This window comes from Apus apus, chromosome 3 (assembly GCF_020740795.1).
Source record: "Apus apus isolate bApuApu2 chromosome 3, bApuApu2.pri.cur, whole genome shotgun sequence".
Classification (NCBI taxonomy): Eukaryota; Metazoa; Chordata; class Aves; order Apodiformes; family Apodidae; genus Apus; species Apus apus.
Window position 1 is genome coordinate 41,289,913 of NC_067284.1, and position 21,696 is coordinate 41,311,608.

The 21,696-nt window shown below is 41.1% G+C and overlaps 1 protein-coding gene across 2 annotated transcripts in view; it reads left to right on the forward strand.

The window, feature by feature from the left end:
• Positions 1–269: 269 nt before the first annotated feature.
• CEP85L (centrosomal protein 85 like) overlaps positions 270–21,696 on the forward strand; it is a 109,088-nt gene continuing 87,661 nt past the window's right edge. For both annotated transcript variants that reach the window (XM_051613205.1, XM_051613206.1), the window contains exons 1-2: positions 270–543; positions 17,067–17,228. In XM_051613205.1, the coding sequence (XP_051469165.1) occupies positions 495–543; positions 17,067–17,228 (211 nt within the window). In that variant the 5' untranslated portion in view covers positions 270–494. The remainder of the gene's footprint in view (positions 544–17,066; positions 17,229–21,696) is intronic.

A 21,696-nucleotide genomic window follows, 5' to 3' on the forward strand; every position in this document is an offset into this window, starting at 1 on the left:
CCCGAGCAGCTCCGGGGCCGGGCGGACCAGTAAGTGAACACACGCCAGCCCAACGGGAGCTCCCCGACCCCGCGGGCCGGGCCGGGCCGGGCCGGCCGGCCCTGCGCCCCCTCCCCGTGGGCCGGCTTATGTAAGCGGCTCGTCCCCCCGCAGCAGCCGCCGCAGCATCGGCGGGGCTCCCGCCCCTGTCTCCGCCCCGCTCCCCGCGCTGGAGAGGCAGGCGGCGGCAACGCAATAAAGCAAGTTTTGTCCGCGGCGAAGGGGTGGCGGGGGTTCCACCGCTCTCTGCGGTCGCGGCCCGGTGCCATGGCCGTGGCGTCCCTGGGGCCGGCGGCAGCCCCCGCCGCGGCGGCAGCCCCCCGCTAGGCTCCCTCGGCGGCGGGCGCGGCCGCCCCTCCCAGCTCCCCGGGCCGCGGTGCCCGGCGCAGAGCGCGCAGCTCCGCGCCCCGGAGAGCGGCGGCCCCCCCCGGCGCGGCCCGGCCCGGCGCGGCACCATGTGGGGCGGGCTGCACCCCCAGCTCGGCTTCCGCGGCTACAAGGCGGGTAAGCAGCTCCGCGGCCCCGCCACCGCGACCCGGCGGGCCGGGAAGGGGTCTGGGGTTTGGGGTTTGGGGGAGGCACGAGGGCCCCGCCGCGCTGGGGCAGCTGCGGCCAGGCCGGGCCTCTTCCTTTCCCCCCGGCCCCGCTCGCTTCTGCGTCCGCACAGAAACGCCTGAAGCAGCAGCTTCCTCCCCACCGCGGCAGGGAAGTGCGGCCGAGCCCCCGCTCCGCTCCGTGCCGGAGACGTGGCGGTGCAGCCTCCCGAAGGGGCGCGGGGGCCGGCCCGTCGCCCTCGGCGGGGCCGCGGCGGGGCCGGGCCGGGCGTCCCGGGGGCTCGGGGCTGGCTGAGCCCTTCGTTGCTGCGGGTGATAAAAGCTGAGTTTAACCTACATAATCCGCTTCCTCCTTCTGAGCTTCCCCCTCCTGTTAGCACGCCCTTGGGCTTGGTTCCCTTTAAGCTGCTCGTTTTAAATTTAGACCGCAACAAATCGGTCGAGTTCTTTTTTTATTATTATTTTTTTCCTTCGCATCGCTTTTGTGTTTCTGGATTAATGAGAGCGTAGTTCCTGCAGGTTGGCAGGGATGCCTTGAAATTTTACGCCTGCAGTTAGGTTGTTAGTGGGGAGACATCCTGCCTGTAAGCGATGGGCTAACTTTCCACCGTGGAGGCTGTCAAAACTGGCTGAGGGAAATCGGTGAATTGATTGCAGAGCCGGAGGAGCATTATTTCTGAGCAAGTAAGACTAGATGCCGACTCTTTTGGATGTCTTTTTCAGGATTTGAAAATATTACCAACAGTATTACTTGCTTGACTCTGGCAGAGTTCCTGCAAGTCTTTCGTGGTATTTTGACTTACTGGAGTAATTTATCACTGGGAAGTTTGGCTCTGCTGTTACCAGTGCAAAGTAGAGCTGTTGGAATATTATTATTTTTTTCTTTCAGAAATGTTTAAGTGTTTTAATTCGGGGATTGCAAAATGCATAGTTGACATATTTAAATGGCAGGATTGTTTTGCTTCCGACTGTCAGGGTTTTTCTTGCAGATACAAGAGCTGCTGAGATGTTCTGAGCAGCTGCTTGCATCTCCACAAGTAGCCTAATGTTCAGTCTCTACAATATGAAAGAAGACATTGTTCCTTTTTTCTGTAGTAGTATTAAATTATTAATTTTTGTATAACGTGTTTGCCATGTTAAAGTGTTGTAGGGTTGTTTTGTTTGTTGTGTTGTTTGTTTTTTTTTTTTTTAAAGCGTCCCTCAAAAGAATGGGGTTAAATTATCTTTGTCCTACAGCTTGCAAAGCTAGTGGGCATTTGGAACACTAGTTGCAGAGATTTTGGTTCATTTGGTGGGAACTGTGGGAATTTAGGGTCTTTCAATTCTTGATTATTTGTGTTTGAGGCAGGAATATTAGGTTATATCACAAGCCTGCACCAGTGCTAACTTCAGACTGCTACAAAGATTGTTGGTGTTCATTTTTACATTTGTTTCAGGAAACTTTGGATTGCACCACTTCTTACTGTGTCGTCCCTTTTATTTGGGGTCAGATAAGTGTTTTTGTATGGTTTTGAGTTTGTCAGTAATTCCTATCAGTCACCTTTGGATGATTGTTTTGCTTGTTTGTCAGAATTGTCTTGAAGATTGGAGAACTGATTTTCTGTATTGCTTTTCTTTCATCCTCCAACCCACTCTTTCCTTTAAATACTCAGTGTTAATGCAAGGTTCAACATGTATGCTTATCTCTAAGCAGTAGAAGTGTAAGGTAGCAGAACTTGTAGAAAAAATCTCTAAGTTAAGAGAGTAACAGAAGGTGGTGGCTAATTAGAAAGCAAGTAGATACAGTTTTAACTTTGAGACATGATCTGTGCATTATAATTTCCAACGTTGTCCCTTCCTTTATCATTTTTATTTTGAAAGAGTCGATGTCCTGGTTTGAGCTGTTAGTGAGGCTTATAATCTCTCTAAAGAGGAGGAAGTCAGTTAGCTTCCAGCAGATATTTTAATGAAGGGATGATGGCTACTACGATCCAGTGCTATTATACTATTGCCAGGTTAGATTTTTGGTTTGTTTTTGAGAAGGAAGTTGTCCATGGGAAAAGTGTTTTGTCACTGAACAGTAGCATCCTACTAGGAAGCAGAAGTTTAAGCATTTCTTTTTCAAACAGAAGGAATTTTTCTTTTGCTAAAGTATGTTCAATTCTTAAGTGGTAGCTACTTGCTGTGGATTTGGATTATCTTTTAAATGTTGGTGTGGGAGCATAACAGTTAATGATTTGTTAATTCTTGTTAAGCTGTGCTTATTACTGAAAAGCATTGTATTTTGCTAATTGCGTTTTAGTTTCTGATGGATATGGGTATTTAGAACTCCTATTTTTATTGAAAATCTTACAATTCCCTTACAAAGCTACGTACCTACTGAAGAATTCTCTATTTACACAGGGGAATTATTGGAGTTTCAGTAATAGATGCAAATTAATTCTGGTTTTCTTAACATGTAATTGTCAAGGACGCTTCTTGGAGAGTATTTAATTTGTGGCCTTCAGTTTTATTGCCTTGTGTAATTTCCAAATTGTTCTTGTTCTTCAGTTCAATAGGAGTGCCTTCTCTGTAAAAAAAAAAAAAAAAAAAAAGTGCTGTCTCTGCATTCTGCTGAGATTACTTTTTTATTTAATTTTTTTTTAGATAGATGTGTCTTGTTTAACCAGTGAATTTAATGACAGTTTGCTGCCCATGCAAAATAAATCCAGCTTCTCACAGTCACGGTACCTGTCCTGAAAAATGAAATTGCTATTTTTGGAATGTATATGGCTGACGCTCTCATGGTCTCTTGTACACATTTAACTGTATGTACCCACTATGTAGCAGGAATTTAACTAACTGCAGTGAAAGGCCTGCAGGGTGTCATCCCCTTTGCTTATGTATCTAGACCATCCTTTGAAATGTACAGGAATTAATAACTCTTTTAAGACTATGTAAGTGTTCATCTAGAGGTGTTGTTCCTCTGGGGCATGCATTTATTTAATGTGAATATGTGTGTCCAGCAGATGCCTGTGGAATGTGAAATGCTTTTCAAGAGGAAATAAGTATTTATTGCTTTCAGTAAACTGCACCACCTCTAGTTGAGCTTCTTTCCTCTGTCCAGTATTACCAATAGTTGACAGCTACTGAAATTAAGTGGTAATAACAGTTTAGGTGTCAAAAGTAAGAAGTGGTGAAAACTAGAAGGTGCTAAAAGGATGTGCCTGACGCTTGTAGAAAATAGTAGCTTTTGAACCTCTGCTACCAAAGCCCTGGCTTTGTGGTTTGTTCATAAGGCATCTCCCAGAAGTCATAATCTGTGTCAGCATTGGAGAGCTCACAGGGCACTACCTCCTGGGGGTGCCCATGGAGTTGACAGGCAGCTTCACAACACAGCCAGGGTGGGGGTGACAGTGACACTCCTTTTCATCCTTTGGGGTGAAGGGGGGAGAGAAATACAATGTCTTTGTGTCTGTAACAAGTTCTGTTGATCTGCTGTTGAATGCCGAGATGATGTGACAGTTGGAACATCTTGAGAAGGCAAATTATCTTTGCAGGTTAGGTAAGGCAGTAAGTGGTGAGTTAGTGTTAACAAGTGGAGACTTCAAATTGTTTACCAGTTATAAGTGTATACGTGTATGTATGTGGTGCATTTTAAAGGTTGATTACCCAAGTTTAAAAATGTAATGTTCGGGCTGCTAGAATGGCCTTTATTATATTTCATAGCTCACCGTGACATGAAATGACATTCTGTGTTGGAGTGGTGGTGAACAAGAGTAACTTAATGCCCTTCAAAAACAATGCCCCTTTTCCTGTCCCCTCCCCCCCCCCGCCCTGGGAATTAACTTTTATGGACATATTATCCACTCTTCTGGTGCCCTCCGCGCAGGAAAGACATGGAGCTGTTGGAGAGGGTCCAGAGAAGGGCCACCAAGATGATCAAAGGCCTGGAGCACCTCTGCTATGAAGAGGCTGAGAGAGTTGGGGCTGTTCAGCCTGGAGAAGAAAAGGCTCTGGGGAGACCTTATAGCGGCCTTCCAGTACTTGAAAGGGCCTACAAGAAAGCTGAGGACAGGCTTTTCATCAGAGAAGATAGCGATAGGACAAAGGGTAATGGTTTTAAACGGAGAGAGAGGAAATTTAGTTTAGATATTAGGAAGAAATTCTTCCCTATAAAGGTGGTGAGGAACTGGAATGAGTTGCCCAGGGAGGTTGTTGATGTCCCATCCCTGGAGGTTTTTAAGGCCAGGTTGGACAAGGTTTTGTATAACCTGGTCTAGTGGTAGGGTTCCCTGTTCATGGCAAGGGGGTTGGAACTTGATTATCCTTAAGGTCCTTTCCAACCTTAATGATTCTATGATTCTTTTAATGTGTATAAAATGTGAATGTCTTAACTGCTTAGCAAGAAAAGACTGATAGATATAAGGGTGTATTATATTGCTGGTCTTAGGGGTCAGCAATTGTTTTAATGTGCTGTATGTTAATTGTATGTTAAACATTTACTGACTGAATATAGACTTGTGGTTTCAGTAATTCTGTGCTTTTAAAACTTTAACTGAAGGAGGTAGTAGTTGAATCATTTTGAGAGGAATATATTCATTTTAAACAGTTGTACAGAATAACTATGTAGTAAAAAGCAGGCTGTGCCATCATGTCTTCAGTATGAGATGGCGGTAAAGGAAGTGCTTGGGTAAGAGCACCTGTAGTTTCTCCAAAGAACACCTAAGATTTATGTCCACCAGATACTGCTGATTACAGTGTCAATTTGTTTATGCTAAGATTTTAGCCAGGCATTTAATAGCTGTTAAAGAACATGGAGAAGTTGCTAAATACAGTAACAATGAATGGTGGCAAGAGTATAGTAAATCAAATAGGTCTTGCATGACTTGAGGTTGTAGCCAGAGGTTGTCATCTGCCATTGCTGGAAGCAAAGCCTGTTGTAGGCGGGTTTAAGGAGAAGAGGGGTAGTACTATGCTTGTTCAGTATCAACTGCTCTGCTTTCTGTACACTTTGGATGATTGTTTCATCATGTAATTTGCCTAGTTGGAAAGTTAAACTAATGTGTCAATTTCTGTGCTGGTTGTTTTTTGGTTGAAAAAGTGCTGACTTGCTTGTAGCTGTCAGTAGTTTCTTAGATGCCCAAATATGTATTTAAATTGCACACTAACAATAAAGTGCCCTCATTGTGGTTGTGATTAGCTTTAAAACATGTTCAATTTATTTGCCATGTGATTAAAAAAAGTGACTTTCTGACTGACTTCTGTTGCAGATTGCCCTTGCCTGGCTTCCAGATGCCCACCCAGCTGCTCGCTTCCTCCCTGTTCTCAGTGAGATGGGAGAGAAAACAGGAGGGAAAAAACTTGTGGGTTGAGATGAAGACAGGAAGATTGCTTACCAGTTACTGTTGTGAGCAGAAGAGACTTGGCCATGGGGTTGGTCCATGGCATCTCCTTTTCATGTTCCTCCTTCTTCATGCTCTTCTCCTGCTTCAGCCTGGTCTCTCCAGAGGCTGATGGGATGTCTCTGCTCAGGTGTCCGGAGCTGCTGCTGCTCCTGCTGCTTCTCATCCCCTGTTGGTCTTGCCCCTGAGCTCATAAGGATATTTCTCATGCTTTTTTCCTCTCAGCCATTGCTTCAGGCAGTGTTTTCCCCTTCCTTACACATGCTTTCCTTGAAGTGCCACCATTTTGTCTGTGGGGTTCAGCTGTGCCCTATGGGTGGCATGGTTGGAGTCAACTGGAACTGGCTGTGTCTGGACAGGGCATCCCCAGCTGCTCCTCACAAAAGTTGCTCTGCACCCCCCCATCTGGAACTTGGGCACCTGCACCTGATACAACTTCTGAAAAAAGAAGCCTTTGTATTTTGAGTATTTCTTTTGGTAGACCTGGAATAATACTTCATATAGCCCTGAAGTTTGTTCCTGCCAACACTGGGAGAAGGTGTACTGAAGTATGACTGTTCTGGTTTCTGTCCTAGGCTCCCACAAGGGGGTTTCTTGCTGTCTAGGGCAAATTGAGGAGGTTCTAAATGTGGCCTGTGAGAGACTGCAGATCGTCTGCAGAGGCCTGGAGGTAGATGGCTGGAGGAGTGGAACATGCAGCAGGGAATAATTTGTGTAGATAAACTTACAAGTATGCCTAGCTTTGTTTTAGTGCTGATAGATCATCCCTCATGTGCCCTGAAACTGCTGGCACCTATAGAATCACCCCTGAGAGGATGCTGGCTTTCCACTGGTACTCTCAGTGTGAGACATTGCTGCAGGAAGCTTCTGGGCTGGTGTCAGGTGGGTGCAGAATATTTGGAGTCAAATGGGCTGGATGTTCAGCCAGTTGGTGGATAGTGGAAAAATGTCCTAGCATAATCTTCCTTTGCTATTGCTGATGATATCAGGAAGTATATAGTTAATCCTCAGACTTACCGTGAAGACTAAGGAAGATTATGAGAGAGGATGAGGAAAAAGTGACATTAATTCCACTGGACAGTGTAGCTTCCACCAATTAGTGGAATTGCGTAGAGGTTGAAATGGGTCCAGAATAATGGATAATGCCTGGAGCACTAGTAGGAGACTCGGTCTTGCTGAGGAAGAGCAGCGCAAGTAGTGTCAGGGAAAAGTCATGCTGCCTCTTTATTGATTAAAATACCTGGAATAGACTCAGCAAATGTAAGTAGAAAGCAAATCATGCTTTTCAAACTTTCGACTTCCTAATATGTTAAGAGATCAGTGGTGTAGTATTCAGACAAGAAACATTCTTGAATTGTCCTGAACTCAAATCTGAGATTCCTTATAAGGTATCATTACATTTTTAATGTCTGCTTTAGTCCTTTTGTAGCATAGTTTCCAGATGGTGTAGAAAGCTGCAACTTCTTCAAATGTTTCAGAATAAATAAGACTCTTTTCAAGTCTGTATTTCTTTAAAAGACGGTATCTTCTTTCCTGAATGCCTACTCTGCAGCAAAGCTGTTTATACATTTTGGTAATTCTGAACCTTTGGAGACCTTTTTATAGCTGAGATGACTAGCGCTGATCAGTCACCAGATCTGTGGCTAATATGAAAACAAAGTGGGATTATAGTAACCTAGCTAGAAGTGTTAAATGGCATTGGAAATACTATTATTTAAAACTTTATTGCTTTTACTAGGTACTTTATGGAAAATGAAGCTAATACTTTTGATCCTCAGCTCTTTTTGTTCACTTCATTGTCTGAAATACCAAACAGATAGAACAAGGGCTTTTGTGTGATTGTTAGAATTATTGCAATATAAAGCTTTACATCAAAAGTGGTTGTAGTTGTGAGGATGGAAACACAAGAATTACTGGTTTTGACTGGAAGTATTCTAGCTAGGGATCAGTAGTGTACAGTGGGGAGGATTTATTTCTGTTTAGTACTCTTTATCTAGATTCCAGGGTATTGTTCTTGCTTATATTGAATAGGTGTGAGTGGAAGCTAAGAAACTGAGCTTGGGGAAAGTTGTGCCTTGTGACATGAGCATTGGAAGTTTTTAAGGAAGACTTCCTAATGACTTAAGTGAAGCCAGAATTTCCTCCTTTTAACCCAGATATAATAGTGTGGAACTTCCCTTACCTGTTGTGCATGCTTCTGTTCATGGACGGTAAAACTGTAGCCTGGAGGCTCAGTCTGTGGTGCACTCATCTTAAAGTAGGTTCTGTTGAATGCATAATGCACATCAGTCCTCTTTGAGAAATGATGGGGGAAAAAAGTTAGCTTTTCTATGCTTGAGCAAAATGTTTCAGAGAAATAATTTTATTTCTTTTTGTTTCTACCATTAATTTTAATGTCAAGGGTGTCTTTAGGTTTGATACCTGATTTCAAGGAGGCGGGGAAGATAAGCTTGTTAGACTCCTTTATTTAATCCACTTTGGTAAGCGTGGAAACCACTTAGAACCCTTTAGTGTCTTTTACTTTTATTATAGCAGCTGTGATTACTTCACTTTTCCTCATGCACAGGAGGAGATTGAGTTAACTCTTTAAGCAGGAGGCAGGGCAAAGGTAATTCTGTAAGAAAAATGCAGGAATGACAAAGAATGAGAGAGACTTACCTGATCATAGTTTTGAATACCAATCAAATTAAGCTGCCAGAAGGGCTGAAGCTTATGTGATAATTTGTGATTATTAGCTTTTTTTAATAGGAGAAGGATTCAGTTGGCCACCTGGAATTGCATAGCTTTCTAACAGACTCTAGGAACTGACTGCATGCCCTCAGGGCTTGCTGTTTTAAAGTTTATTTTCATTTTAAGCATAACTTAATATGTTTATTTTCTTAGACGTTCCCCTCTTCATATTGTGATAAACTTTCGAAGCTTAAAAGGTAGCCTTCTTTCCACTCTATGAAACAGAATAGAAACTAATAATAGAATTTTGTGTTTCTATGGGGTGAATAGTGCATCGAGTCCGAAGACAAAGAGGCAAGCCAAGATAGCAGGCATGAGGTAATATATGTAGTCTGTGTGCCAAATGTGAAATAAGAAACATCTGCAGTTTGTATTTTGAAGTTCTGTTTTATGCAAATGCTCTATCTGGAAGCATAAAACACTCGGAGGCCATCAACAATTGGACTGAATTCCCTTGCTCCTGTCAGTGATGAAGTGAAAGCAAACCTTTTTTTTTTTTTTTTTTTTTCCTCCTGACAAGGGTGGGAATTTCATTGTGGGTTGATATTAAATAACTACAGCTATATGCTGTCTCTATAAAATTATAAGTATATTCTGAATTTGAGTTCATGTTCTGCATACTTGTCTAGACTAGAAATTGGGGAGGCCAAGTCCATTATTACATACTGTGTCATTCTGAGGGTTTTGCTACCTTTTTAGCTGGCAGAGTGCTGTGTTAAATACAGCTTTCTGCTAGTTTGAACATACTTTGTCCTTCGCAGTGGAGCCAGCAGAGATTTATGGGTATCACACTTCAGTTTAGAATCTGCCTTATTGTGCAGTTTGGCAGTGGGGATAAGCCTAGTTACTAGCTATTTGCTGGTAGGCATCAGAAGTGTGCCTGTATGTTCCCTTGGCATGGGTTCTAGTCTGTCCCCTTGCTGAGCCAGCTTAGAAAATCAAATTAACAGATAACCTTTTTTGTAAGTGAGGACATTTTGTTCCCAAGCCCCTTTCTGTGGGGTCTGGAGTGGCTGGGTTTATGCTGGTGGAAGCAACAGTGAATATGTGGCTGGGAAAGGTGACCAGTAGATCCAATTAGCTCTTGTGTCAAGCAGTATTCTCAGCTCAAACCTGTTTTAGCCAGCAGCATAAGCTAGCCAGCTGGACTCTGATGGAAAGACAGAGCTAGGCACCTCTTACTTTCTATGGACTGTGGTGTGAGGATCTTGAGAGGGTAAGTTACCTGCTTATGTCTTTAACTGCCATGGGAAGATAGTCTAAAGCACATCTATCAAATCGGTGTATTTATTCTTAGTTTTCGTTCTTTCTCCTAGATTGCCTACTTCCTTGCATGAGAAACCTTTCAGCTTGTTGCCCTCATGTTGTATAGTGCCATATTTATATTTTTTCATGACTTTACAAATGTGTATAACTTGTGAAAGTTCACACTGAGTTACTGTTTTGTATAGAAGACAAAGATTTTGTAACTCATTATCTATAAGAGATGGTGCATTTAGCCACTTCTGTGGGGTAAAAGAAAGAATACAGTTTTAACTTTGATTAAGGAATTCCAGAGGCAAAAGAAGCTCGAGATTTGGTGACACAATCTGCTTAGAATGTAGCTCTCTTAAGAAGTTGGAACACAAGTTCATAGTCCTTAAGATACGACCCAGGTCAGGTTCTTCTAATTGATACTGCTGATCAGGCATATATTTACTCTGAGGTGTGTATTTTGAAGTTTTTCTTCTTTGGGTTTCTCTCCTCTAGTTTCATTTTTCTCCTTTCCTATTTTATGATGTTTCTCTCAATCCAGTATGTGATTTTTTTTTTTTATTTTTTTTTTTTGCACATGAATAGTATCAAGGGCAGGCATGGCCCTTTGTATGCCAGGCAGTATGTTACCAGGCTGCAAAAGTGAAAATGCTGTTAGAAAGGCCTCTCCCAATATTCTTCTGCTTAAACTCTTGCGTTCCTGTTTTTCTTTCCCTGCTTCCCTTTAGATCTGTACATTTTATCTTCATACTTAGGATTGCTCTAATCAGTTTCCAACTGAAAACCTAGGTGAACTTAGTTAACTGGCTTGCAGGCTCTGTCAAGAAAGCATATTAATGAAGGATATGAGTCCTTAGGATGAATCATACTTCTGCTCTCTAGTGTTGTAAAGTACTTCTGAGAAACTGAAATGTAAAAATTCAGTAGTTATGGTTATCACTTCATCCCACTTTCTCCTGCTGCTTTTTGCACTTAAGTTGCATCATCCACCTACTCTCAGCTGCATTGATGTGAGATGAGGGACTAGGACGTTCTGGTACCTCAGTTCATGGCCAGCTGGTAGAGCTGTGGGCTTCTGCTACCTCCAGAGTATGAAAAGGGTCTTGAAACTGTCATCTGGCCATCTTCCCTAAAAGCATTAGAACCCCTCTCTAACCTGTGTACTGCTGACAAGAGGTTGTGTTGTAGACCTGGAACTTGTCATGGACATTTGTATTAATAAAAGTTGCAGTTTGGTTTGCAGAAGGATCATAGACGTGTAATGCACCTGGCAAATATTTGTCTGGGTGTCAGGGTTGGGATACCAGTTTTTAACATTACTTTATTTTGGCCTATGTCTGCAGGGAACAGTTACATGCCTGGTTCTTTTTATTCTGTCAAGATATCAGATTGAATGAGTCAGCTTATCTTTTGCTTCACCTTTGATTGAAGGAGGCTGTTGTTGCTGTTAGAAGACTATGCACTTTTTTAAAAAAACAAATATGTTAGACATTTGTACTTGTGTCTACTTTTTGGAAAGGATATTACTGCATTTTAAATTCCCCTGCCTCCATTTTCTTTTCTCACTATTTGTGCTTTTCCAGCAGTTGAAAAAATAGAATGTTTATTGGCAAAGGATAGTCATGGCCGAAATATGTGGGTGCTATCTTCTTTAGTCTCGCAGCTATGATGAGTAAACATAAACATTTTCTGATTCAAGTAAGTTTATTCCTGCAGTAATCTGAGATGCCATTTGTGGGTTTGTTTTTAGACTTTTGAATAGAGGTGTGGTTACAGAGTCCTATGGAACAGGAAGAGAGTGCAAAAGAGAGAGAAGCCTTGAAGGATTCATTATGAGTGGGGGCAAAATTGCAACTGGAATAAGTTCAGTAATGGCAGGGGACTGTATGAGTAGGTGTGGAGAAACTGTGTTGAAGGTGGGTTGACTTACTTGAGAATACTGCGGTGTGATCTTCTGGAATAAGTAGTAGGGCTTTGGGCAACGTAGTTGATGATGATAGTGAACCAAACACCTTTGGCAGTGTGTTTAGGCTGAAATGCTGACTCTTTCATTGAAAGAGCTTCAGGCAGACTTTGGTGCCATCGTGGCATGAAATAATTGTACAGCTTGTTCACATAAGTAATTACTAGTTTGAACTTGGCATAGTTGTCAGTTTTGATAGTGCTGTAGCAAGACTCCCTTTCAGAATCCTTTAGCTGTATAAATTTACACTTGCTGTTGTGGGTGACTCTCTTGTCACAATCTATGTCAAAGTAATGGTGTGGAATAGAAAAACCAGTATCCTTAAGTGAGGATGTGTCTGCTGTAGAACGCAGTTAAGTCTTTTGCTGTTGCGTTTCATCCAGCATCGAGGTAAACTAGCAATATCATAGCTGTCACTGCTTTTTACATGCAGGCACGTTAGAGGTATTTTAGGAACCAAATACAAAGATGGTGATGTTACCATTTTGTGTATGTAGATCATGTGGGATCAGTGCATGCCGCTGAAATTGGGAATGGTAATGATCCAGAATTAAGTAGGTGCCTTCCTGCCAGCAGTAGCTTACAGCATTCTGTAATACACAGAAAAAGATAAATGTTTTTGTGGAGTGAAATTTCAACAACTGTTCTTTTAAATAATCTACTTCCTTCACTTCATATACTTAGTTGTTAACTGATCTGTTCTAAATGCCTAGGCTGGGAACACAGCGCTATGTTGGTATATTTAACTGGCCAAATTCAAGGATGCAGTCAACTGTATAAACAAGGCTCCTTCTGAGATTTGTTTGGGATCTTGGATGTATTTTACTCGTCATGTTGGAAATTACAGCCAGGTAGGATGGCACTACTAAATCCTGTGAAAAGTAGATTTTCCTGACCCAGTAAGGAGTAATCATAGTCAGATGGTAATACACAGTTTAGCAGCACAAATATCTATTAGAAATTTTTGCTTGCTTTTCTTGCCCCACTGTGTTTTGGACAGATGGACAGTAGCTGTTGATTGGCAGGTTTGAGATTAGAAGCAGCAGGGTAAAGCAGGTGTGCTGGTTGAGCAGTGTGGAGAATCCTGTGTGTCTTCTCCCCTTTTAGCTTGGTTTGTTTAGGGTAGGCTCTTTGCTGTGTGAAAGATTATACATTTACAGAGAGCTGTTGAAAAGGAAATGGAGAGTATAGAACAGGGTGCATGATGATTGGTGGTTCTTTAGAACTTGGATCTGAAGGTCAGTTTCAAATAATGGACTAGTAAAGGAATATTTAAATAATGGCTTGGACTAATGAGCTCTATAAAGCCTTATTTTCTGGGTTATGCTTCCTTATCAGAGTTTGTGTAATTACCTTGCCTCAACAATTTTGGGAGTGGTCTGCTGTCTGGCACTTTGACTTCAATACCAATGACTTGCTGTTGAGACTTCTACTGAGTTCATCTGTACCACCTTGTTGCCCTTTTTTGGCTGTTTAAGGGAATGGATTCAGTTAGCTTTGAAAAGCCTTTGTGTAGGCAATTCATTTTCATAATGGCCTTTTATTGTGCAGAATAACCATTAGGTCAGCAAGGTAAAACAACAATGCAGATGTACCAGGAAATATTAAAAAAGTCTAGAGTCCTGGAATACATCATTAGTTATCTAATAATAATAAAAGACACACATTTAGCAAGTATCAGAATTTCTGTGGGAGGCAAAGAGAAAGTGTTTATTGAAGTTTTCCCATGCAGGCATATTCTGTTGGCATGCTTGAAATAGGTTTAAAAGACCACACAGTGTTCCTCTTCAAATCCGTTATCTTTTTTTGTGACGTACCCCTTTTAAATGCAGAGGCTGCTCCTGAACAGTAGAAGCCCAGTGAGTGAGAAAATGAGACTCTTCCACTCCACCCCAGTCCCCCCGTCCCCCGCCCGCCCCATGCTTCTGTGTGCAGGATGGCTGTAAGGGGAAAAGGCACGATGCTAGTGGTGGCAGCGTCGGCACACTCCTGCTGTGCACAGCCAGCTGTGCGTTATGAGGGCTGGGGAGAGGGAGTGCCTGACTTAAGAGACTCTTCTGGAGCCCAGAGGCTAGTACATAGAGACTTAAATGTTTCTTTAGAGAGCCAGATGGGATCTTGCAGGCCTGTGCAGAGCCAAAGCTAATAAACTCTTGCTGGCCTCATGCTGATTTCTGTGTAGCTGTGCATGTGTTGCAGCACTTACCTCTTCCAGGCCTATGAGCTCAAGAATCAGGTTTTACTGAAGAATGCTGTACTGCCTCTGGATGCAAAGTTGCTGCAGGAAGTGTTTCTTTCATTTTGTTTTGTGTCAGCAGGTTCTCCTGGACCTGTGCTTCAGTGCTATGCTTGGGACTTGGTGTGTCCCCAGGCTGTCTGTGTGTAGGTGTAAAATTCAGAATATATTATAGTAGGGTTTTTTGTGATGCTTTTTATTTCCTCAACTTACGGTACCTATAGAGATCCTAATAGGAATGACTGTCTGCCTCCCAGAGCGTTAGCCTTTTTCATGAAGTCTAGGTGTGCTGTATTGTTGCATCTTTTGCAGTACGTTGCAACAAATGCAGTCTGGATCAGGAGAGACTCCAGGGAGATGTTTGGAGAATCTTCTGTGCTGATGGTGGTTAAGTGCTGAAACAGGCTGCCTGGAGAGGCTGTGGGACCTGTGCTTCTGGAGATGTTCAAGACTCAACTGGACATTGGCCCTGAGCAGCCTGATCTAATTAGCTCTGCTTTAGGCTGGGAATTGGACTAGATGACCTCTGACCATCCTTTCCTGCTGAAGTTACTCTATCATTCTGTGATATTTTTAGCTTTCATTACTCACTTTTCACTTTGGTGGAGCTTTATCTCGCCATTTTCGGAATCTGTGTGTGGATGATTGTAGGTCCATGTACTAAACACTTCTCCAACGAAGAGGGCTTAGGAGTTTAACACTTAATGTTGTGTTGACTTAATGTGCAGCTGTGGTAGCATTATCTGCTGCATTTCTTGTGACGCTTGTTTAAAGATGTAAAAGCTGAAATATCACCACAGAGATGCATTGTGGACAATGACATAATAAAGGGTAAATGAAACTAAATTTATTTTCTTTAAATGTCTTCTGAATCAGAACTGTCACTGGTTTAACTAGCTTGGGCTCCCATATAAGTCGTCTTTACTTTTGCTGGAGTAGCTAGATCCAGCTTGAGAAGCATGAAATTGAACTTTAGTGTAAAGTAGACCTATTTAGATGGAGGGACAAAAATTTTTTGTTCCCAAAGCAGCCAGAATGTTTAGTAAAAAAAATGCTCGGTGGTAAGAGAGGAAGAAGCATCCCAGTTTCCCTCTAGCTGTGTGTGAAACTATCACATCTCAGATGTGATACAGAGGATGGTACTAAGAATGACACCTGAAGTGTTACTCACTTAGGATCTTGTCTAGTACCTCTTTACAGAGTGTGACTGGTGAGCTGTGGGTGAGCCACAGGCAGTTGTGTTCATGTCTGACTCCTCTGGTCTTCTGTTTGGCTGCCTGACCCTTGAACTTGACAGCTAGTCAGAGGAATAATTGAGAGACTTTTGGGGAGGAAAAGCAAAAAGTTTAAGGAAGGAAATGCATTGCACAAGGTACGGCTAAAGTAGAATGAAGGGGAGGGAGAAGTGATACCAAAGACTGTAAGAAAAGACAGGAAAATATGTTAAAGGGAAGAATAAGCAGTAACCTCAAGGGGGAGTGAAGTTGAGACAAGTGAGACGGTAAAGCATATCTGAGGCCTCCAAGAACCTACTTAGAGAAAGTAGACTGTCTTTGATGTCGTGTTACAGTTAAGTAGTGCATACAGTAAAGAAGTGTGCACTGTATTCCTCAATTTACACATGGCTCAGCAAGCAGGTGTTATCATTCTGGCTAGTAGGTGTAGTGATTCGGCTGTTGTGTGGGGAGTATGTATGTATTCATGGATACATGGCTGGGGTTATATATACACATATCCATTTTTAAATCCGTTTCTAAAGTAGTTAATCTACTGGGAAAGGAGTTGAGTTGGGAACAGCAATGATCTGCAGATGTTATTGCAGAGGCAAATTGCTGTTAGGACTTTACGGACATTGCTGAAAATGCTTAGATGACCTAAAAATAACCACATGTAGCATAAGAGACGTTGTATGTGAACTGGTACTTCATGAGTAATTTCCTGCTGAAAGTGTTACGCAGAGTAACTGCTAGAAGGGGTGTATATGTGTGATATATATAAAATCAGGAGCAGACTGCTTTTTTTTCAAGGTTCTTCATGTGGCTCTGCTGGTTTAGAGCACAGACAGGATGATCAGTGTTACACTTATAAATCATGCTCAGATACAGATATTGGCTATTATAAATTGTGGAGGTCCTCTGGGTTTGTACTGGGTGGTGTATTTTCCCTGGAGACTGACTATAAAGTAGTCCACACATTCTCAAAAATTCCTTTTACAAAGGAACTATTTGCTAGTCTGAATTGTGCTTTGAAATGTAATATTTTAACCATTGGTAACTTAGTTTTTAGAATTTAAGTAAAATTAAGCAAACTGGATGGATATCTATCTCACAAAGAGAGGTTGTGTGCAGCTGTTGTGTGCCTGCCTGAGTTGGTAGTCTCTCTTTTGATAATTGAAAGCTATGAATAGCAGTGAAGCATAAGGAATTACTTTAGATACCAGTGTTAACAGTTTATTTGCTGGCTTTATTTTATCACCTAGGTCATGTGGTTTATGCCATTTGAACATGATTGTATTTCACTGGCCAAATCTTCAACTGGTTTCTGTCTTAAAATTTGTTAATCTCTGGCTGTATTTAAACACTTGTAACACTAAATTCTGCTGTGAGTGGAGAATCAGTTACAGGTTAAGAACTGTAATGTAATATGAAATGTCTTGTTAAAGTTAGTGCAAGAACAGTGTGTAAGGGTCGTGTTTTTAAGAAGTAAAAATATATTTATTACAACTTTTTGGGAACCTTCCACCTAGCAAAAGAATTTTAATTAAAAAATAAAAAAACAAAAAACAAACCACCACAAAACATTGGCACAGAGTCTGTCTTAAATCTGAGCTATTAAACATAGGATTAATTTTTTGTCTTAACTGGTATATTGTTATTGACTTCTGTACTTTACCTGTAATGACAGACTTCTGACTTCCTTCTTTATAGGCTCAGATTATTCCTCAGTGGGATGGTTACCTGGTACTGAATCCCTGTGGCAGCCCACAACCATTTCATCAAGCAGTCAAAGCAATCCTGTCAGAAGACACAGTATAGCTTCCGACAGCGGGGACACTGGGATTGGTACCTCCTGTTCTGATAGTGTGGAAGGTGAGTTGACACTGTGAAGTTTTGGATGTTTCTGAAAAGGAAACAATCCAAAATGCTTTAAAGGTATGTTTCCCAAAATAACAGTATTTTTCCAAAGCTGTTGAACACACACAGTTCTTTGTTTTCCTGGCTGGACCAAGCGATTGTTTTGGTGAAGTTTAATTAATTTACTTCTGCATGAATTATGTGCATTAACTTGCATGTCTGCTACAAAGTGGGTAATTGTGTTAGATCTTTTGATAATTGCAATTACAAGAAGTGCTAGATTTATACAGAGAATATCCCCTACTAACCAGCATTTGATAAATGTGTGGTAAAAGCAGAAAAACTTTTAGAGGGAGTTGATGAGAGGACAGCACTTTTTGGTATTTATTCCGTGTGTCATCAAAGAAAGCTTACACACTGGGACTGGGAGGAAAATGGGGTGTGTTGTGTTCTCATTTCTTTCTTCTGGTGGGAGCAATGTTTGTATTTTACTGTATGGCTATTGACACAGGCAAAGATATTTAAGGAGAAAATTGACAGTATCTAAAGACTGTTAAAACTTAGTTTGGACTAAGTCGTGGTTACTCAAAGTTGATCTTAGCAGGGAGGGGTTCAGCCTCTAAGGTAGCAGCATCTCTGTAATGCTGGCATCCTTCCTATGCAATGTGTCACTGCAGTAATGCCTGAATCAGAGAGAGATGGCAATAACAAGGCTTAAGATTTTCTTCTTGCACGGCCTTATTTCCCAGTAATACTTTTGAGACTTAGGTAATGACAGTAGGACTGTGTTTTTCTTTTCTCCAGTGCCTCTCTATGCCTGGTAAATTTTTCATGAGGGGTAGCTGAAATGAGGAAGAACAGGAAGAATTAGTAGAAATGGAGTAAGAAATGCTGAATCAATGTACGAGACAGAAGTCTCTGTAGGGGGGCTGAGCATTCCTGAGGAGAGGTCCAAATGCCCCAGAGTTAAGTCTGTCAAGCCTCTTTGCACATGAGGAAATCCTTTCCACCCTCTTCCTCTTGCATCTGTCAGTTGGAAAGGAACTCGGTAGGAGAGACCTCATAGCTTTTGTTCTGCTTACATTTCTAAACCTTTATTGACTTTGGCAAAATATTGATTTTACTCAAATGCTCAAATTCTTGGGTGTAAAACTGAAGTAGTAAGTGGCTATTAATGCAAAAGCCTTGCTGCTTTTACTTCCCTTGTATATATATTTTTTTTTTAAACAAAAAGGAGTTTGAGGAATAAAGTTTTCTCATGGCATCTATGCTTATAGATTTACAATCCAAGTCACCCAAGTGTTGCACAATGGTATTTTAGGATACAGCATTGAAAACATGCTGTCTCCTTTCCCACTTTGAGGCCTTCCCCGTTTGAGGGGTGGAAGGAAGGGAAGGAAATGAAACAGCAACTCCTCATCAGAGGTTCTCCTGGCTAAGGAAGAGAACAGAAGGACTGTTCTTGGGGGCTGGGGTGAGAGATAGCACACTGTCCATTTGTGTGCTTTTTAATTACAAGCTACTTTGGGGGTTTCTGAGAGTAAAATAAAGAGAGGAAAAATTGGAACAACAGTTCCATAAAGTTTGTGCCTCTGGCAATGCTTGGTGATTTTTTTTTTTGCTATTGTGTCCTTAATGTTATGTATTTCTTGCCACCTTGTTTGAAAAACTTTCCATAGCAGGAAGATAAAGCATTAATGAAAAATGGAAGAAAACCTAAATGTAAAATGAAAATTAACTGAAGGAGCTTATGACAGGTTTGGAAATTGAAAGTATATGTACATTTCTTTTAGTAGAAAGTACTGTTCATATGATACTAGTTGCCTGCATCTCTCAAGCTGCCACCTCCCTGCATCCACGAAAGGAAAAGAGTATCATTGCGATCTGTGGGACTGCCAGGCCAGACGGGTAATTGCAGACTTAATGCTGGCCATCTGCTCTCATTGTGGTGCTTGGGAAGAAGCCTTTGGGGATTTTTTTAGAGGGGAATTTTTTTCACACGTCAATAGATCATTACAATTTTTAACAATGCTCAGAGTGAAATGTGGCTTTGCTGTTTCTATTAGACCTATTAAAAATATGAAACTTAATTTCAGAATTAGTATCTGCTTTAATTCTGGAAATTGCAGCTGAATTAATTTATGCAGATGTGTAGGTACTACTAGTAAATACTCTGGTGCAGGGAGTGCATTTTGGATGCATTTAAAAATCTATTTGTACTGGTTTTCCTTGTGCCTTCATTATTGCTTTAAATTAATCTTCATATTCATACTTCACTGCAGGAGTGTTCACTTTCTTTGAAAGTGCAGGTTTTAAAGAATAGTGCCAAGTGGCTCTTGTGTTTGGCTCAAACATACGTGATTTGGAGGGGAGATGGGTTTTGGCAAAGGCAAGAGGAGGAGAAATCTTTAATGGTAAAATGTATTTAGTTGGTTATATTATGTTGTGCGAAGGTAAGAACATTAGGAAATGACTAGTTGAGTTTTGTTATCGAAGTTGAGCAATGTTGATGTGCACTGAGGGAAGCTGAGAAGAGAAGTTTAGAAATCCTAAATAATGGGGATGTTAGTTTGGGTAGAATAGACCTTAATTCTCTAATTCAGTCCGCTCTTTAAGGAGTTGTGTAAAAAGGCATTCTTACCTCTGTGTAAACTACAGTTAGTGTGGTTGAGTTGGTTTGTTTGCTTCCTGTCAGTAAGTGATTCTGGATTCAGATCAGCTTTTGAGCGAGATAATAATAATTACTGTATCGTTTATGGAGCAGGAGGAAAAGATTTTTGTATGGTCTTTTCCAGGTTCTTTAGTATTTAAATGTACCTCTACTTTTAAGTTTCCTATTACTGGGTTTTTTGTGCTTACCCTGTAGAAGTCTGACTGAACAGTTTACTCTTGGGCATTCATTGCAACTAGTCTTCAGAAAAATAGTGTGTTCTCTCTTAACGAGCGTGGTGGGAATGAAATGTAGAGCCCTATGAAACTGGTGAAAAGTTCCCCTATTTCTGGTAAAGTAGAAGGTTGTTTGCAAGATTAATTGTGTGGAAGGGAATGTTTTAGTTGGTGGCCAACAGCTGATTAACTGTCAGTGAAGACTATCTGAACCTTCTTGTTCTTGTCTTACCTTGTTGCAACTTTGAAGTCTTTCAAATGATAGCTGATTCCAGAAAAAGGCTGTAAAACAAAATTCAGAATTATTTTCTTCTAAATTATGACTTCTCTAATTCTCTGTCTACGTAAAATGCATGGTCTAGATTAAAGTGCTGCTTTTGCAATCAAGAATATCTGTTGGAAAGAAGGTGTGAGATGCTATATGGAAATGTGTGAGGTGTTCATGAAGCACAATGTTTCCTATTCTCTGTCAGAGTAACAGCTTTTGTACTTGCAGTTTTAAATAGCCGTTTTGACACCTATGCCAGTCTTTCTCAATCTGTATAACCACTCTTTCAATCCTATTTACATAAGAAACATGGAGTCTGTATTTTAAGCATTTTCAGACTGTTTTTATTAGGGTTACTTAATTAGAGAATCCAGGACTTACCACAAACTTAAATGGGTTGTAAACCTCAGCAGAGCACTTTCCCATGTACAGATTCTGAGTTCTGCCTTTCAGAAATGAGGGATGAGAACTAGATATTGATGTGGCAAGATAACAGGAACCATAGTTTTTGCAGGCCAAAACATTTTCCTCTATGAGATAAACTTACTGTGCAGTGGAAAATTCCTTATAAAGCAGGTATTTCTCCCTTGTATTAAATAGGATTCTTGATTTACCATTTTTGATATACTGTTTTTGATTGCAAATTTATAGGCATGAAAATTTATAGAATATTGCTTTCCTTGGATGCAGAGGATCAGAGTTACTACTTTTTTTTTTTTTTTTACTGGGGAGTTTATGTTCTACTAGTTAAACTCTTCCCCCCACCATCCCCGGGTTTAAGATGGGTGACTATTTAGGTCCTTTCATAGCAAAATCTGAATAGGCATGGTCCAATCAGATTTTAAAATGCTGTTCCATGGCTAGATATAGAGGTTGGCTTTGGGGGAGGAGTTTTGCAAGTAGTGGTTCAAGGAGTATGGTTCAGGGCATGGTCACTGCATTTTGCATAGATATGGCTTCTTTGGAATGCTTAACTGATAGAGTAGGAACTTGTTATAATATCCAGCAGAGTCTCTCATTTTGAACAGAATACATTATCTAATGGATTAAAAAAATCAAATTAGTTCAATTGAATTGTAACATTTCTTGGTACACTAGGGAACATGTTGCAGCCAGCTCTAAAGTGATTTGATTTTACTGTTTCAAAAACTCTTGTTCCATCAGGTTCTGAGCATGATATTCTAACATACTTTTTCTTTCTCTGAAGAAAAAAAAGTAAAGTTAATAAACATATTTATTGAATATATAGTGAAGGGCAGAATTGGATTTCACAAGACAAAATCTAATTATGACTGTTTTGAGGGGGTTTTCTTGTTTAGTTTAGCATGC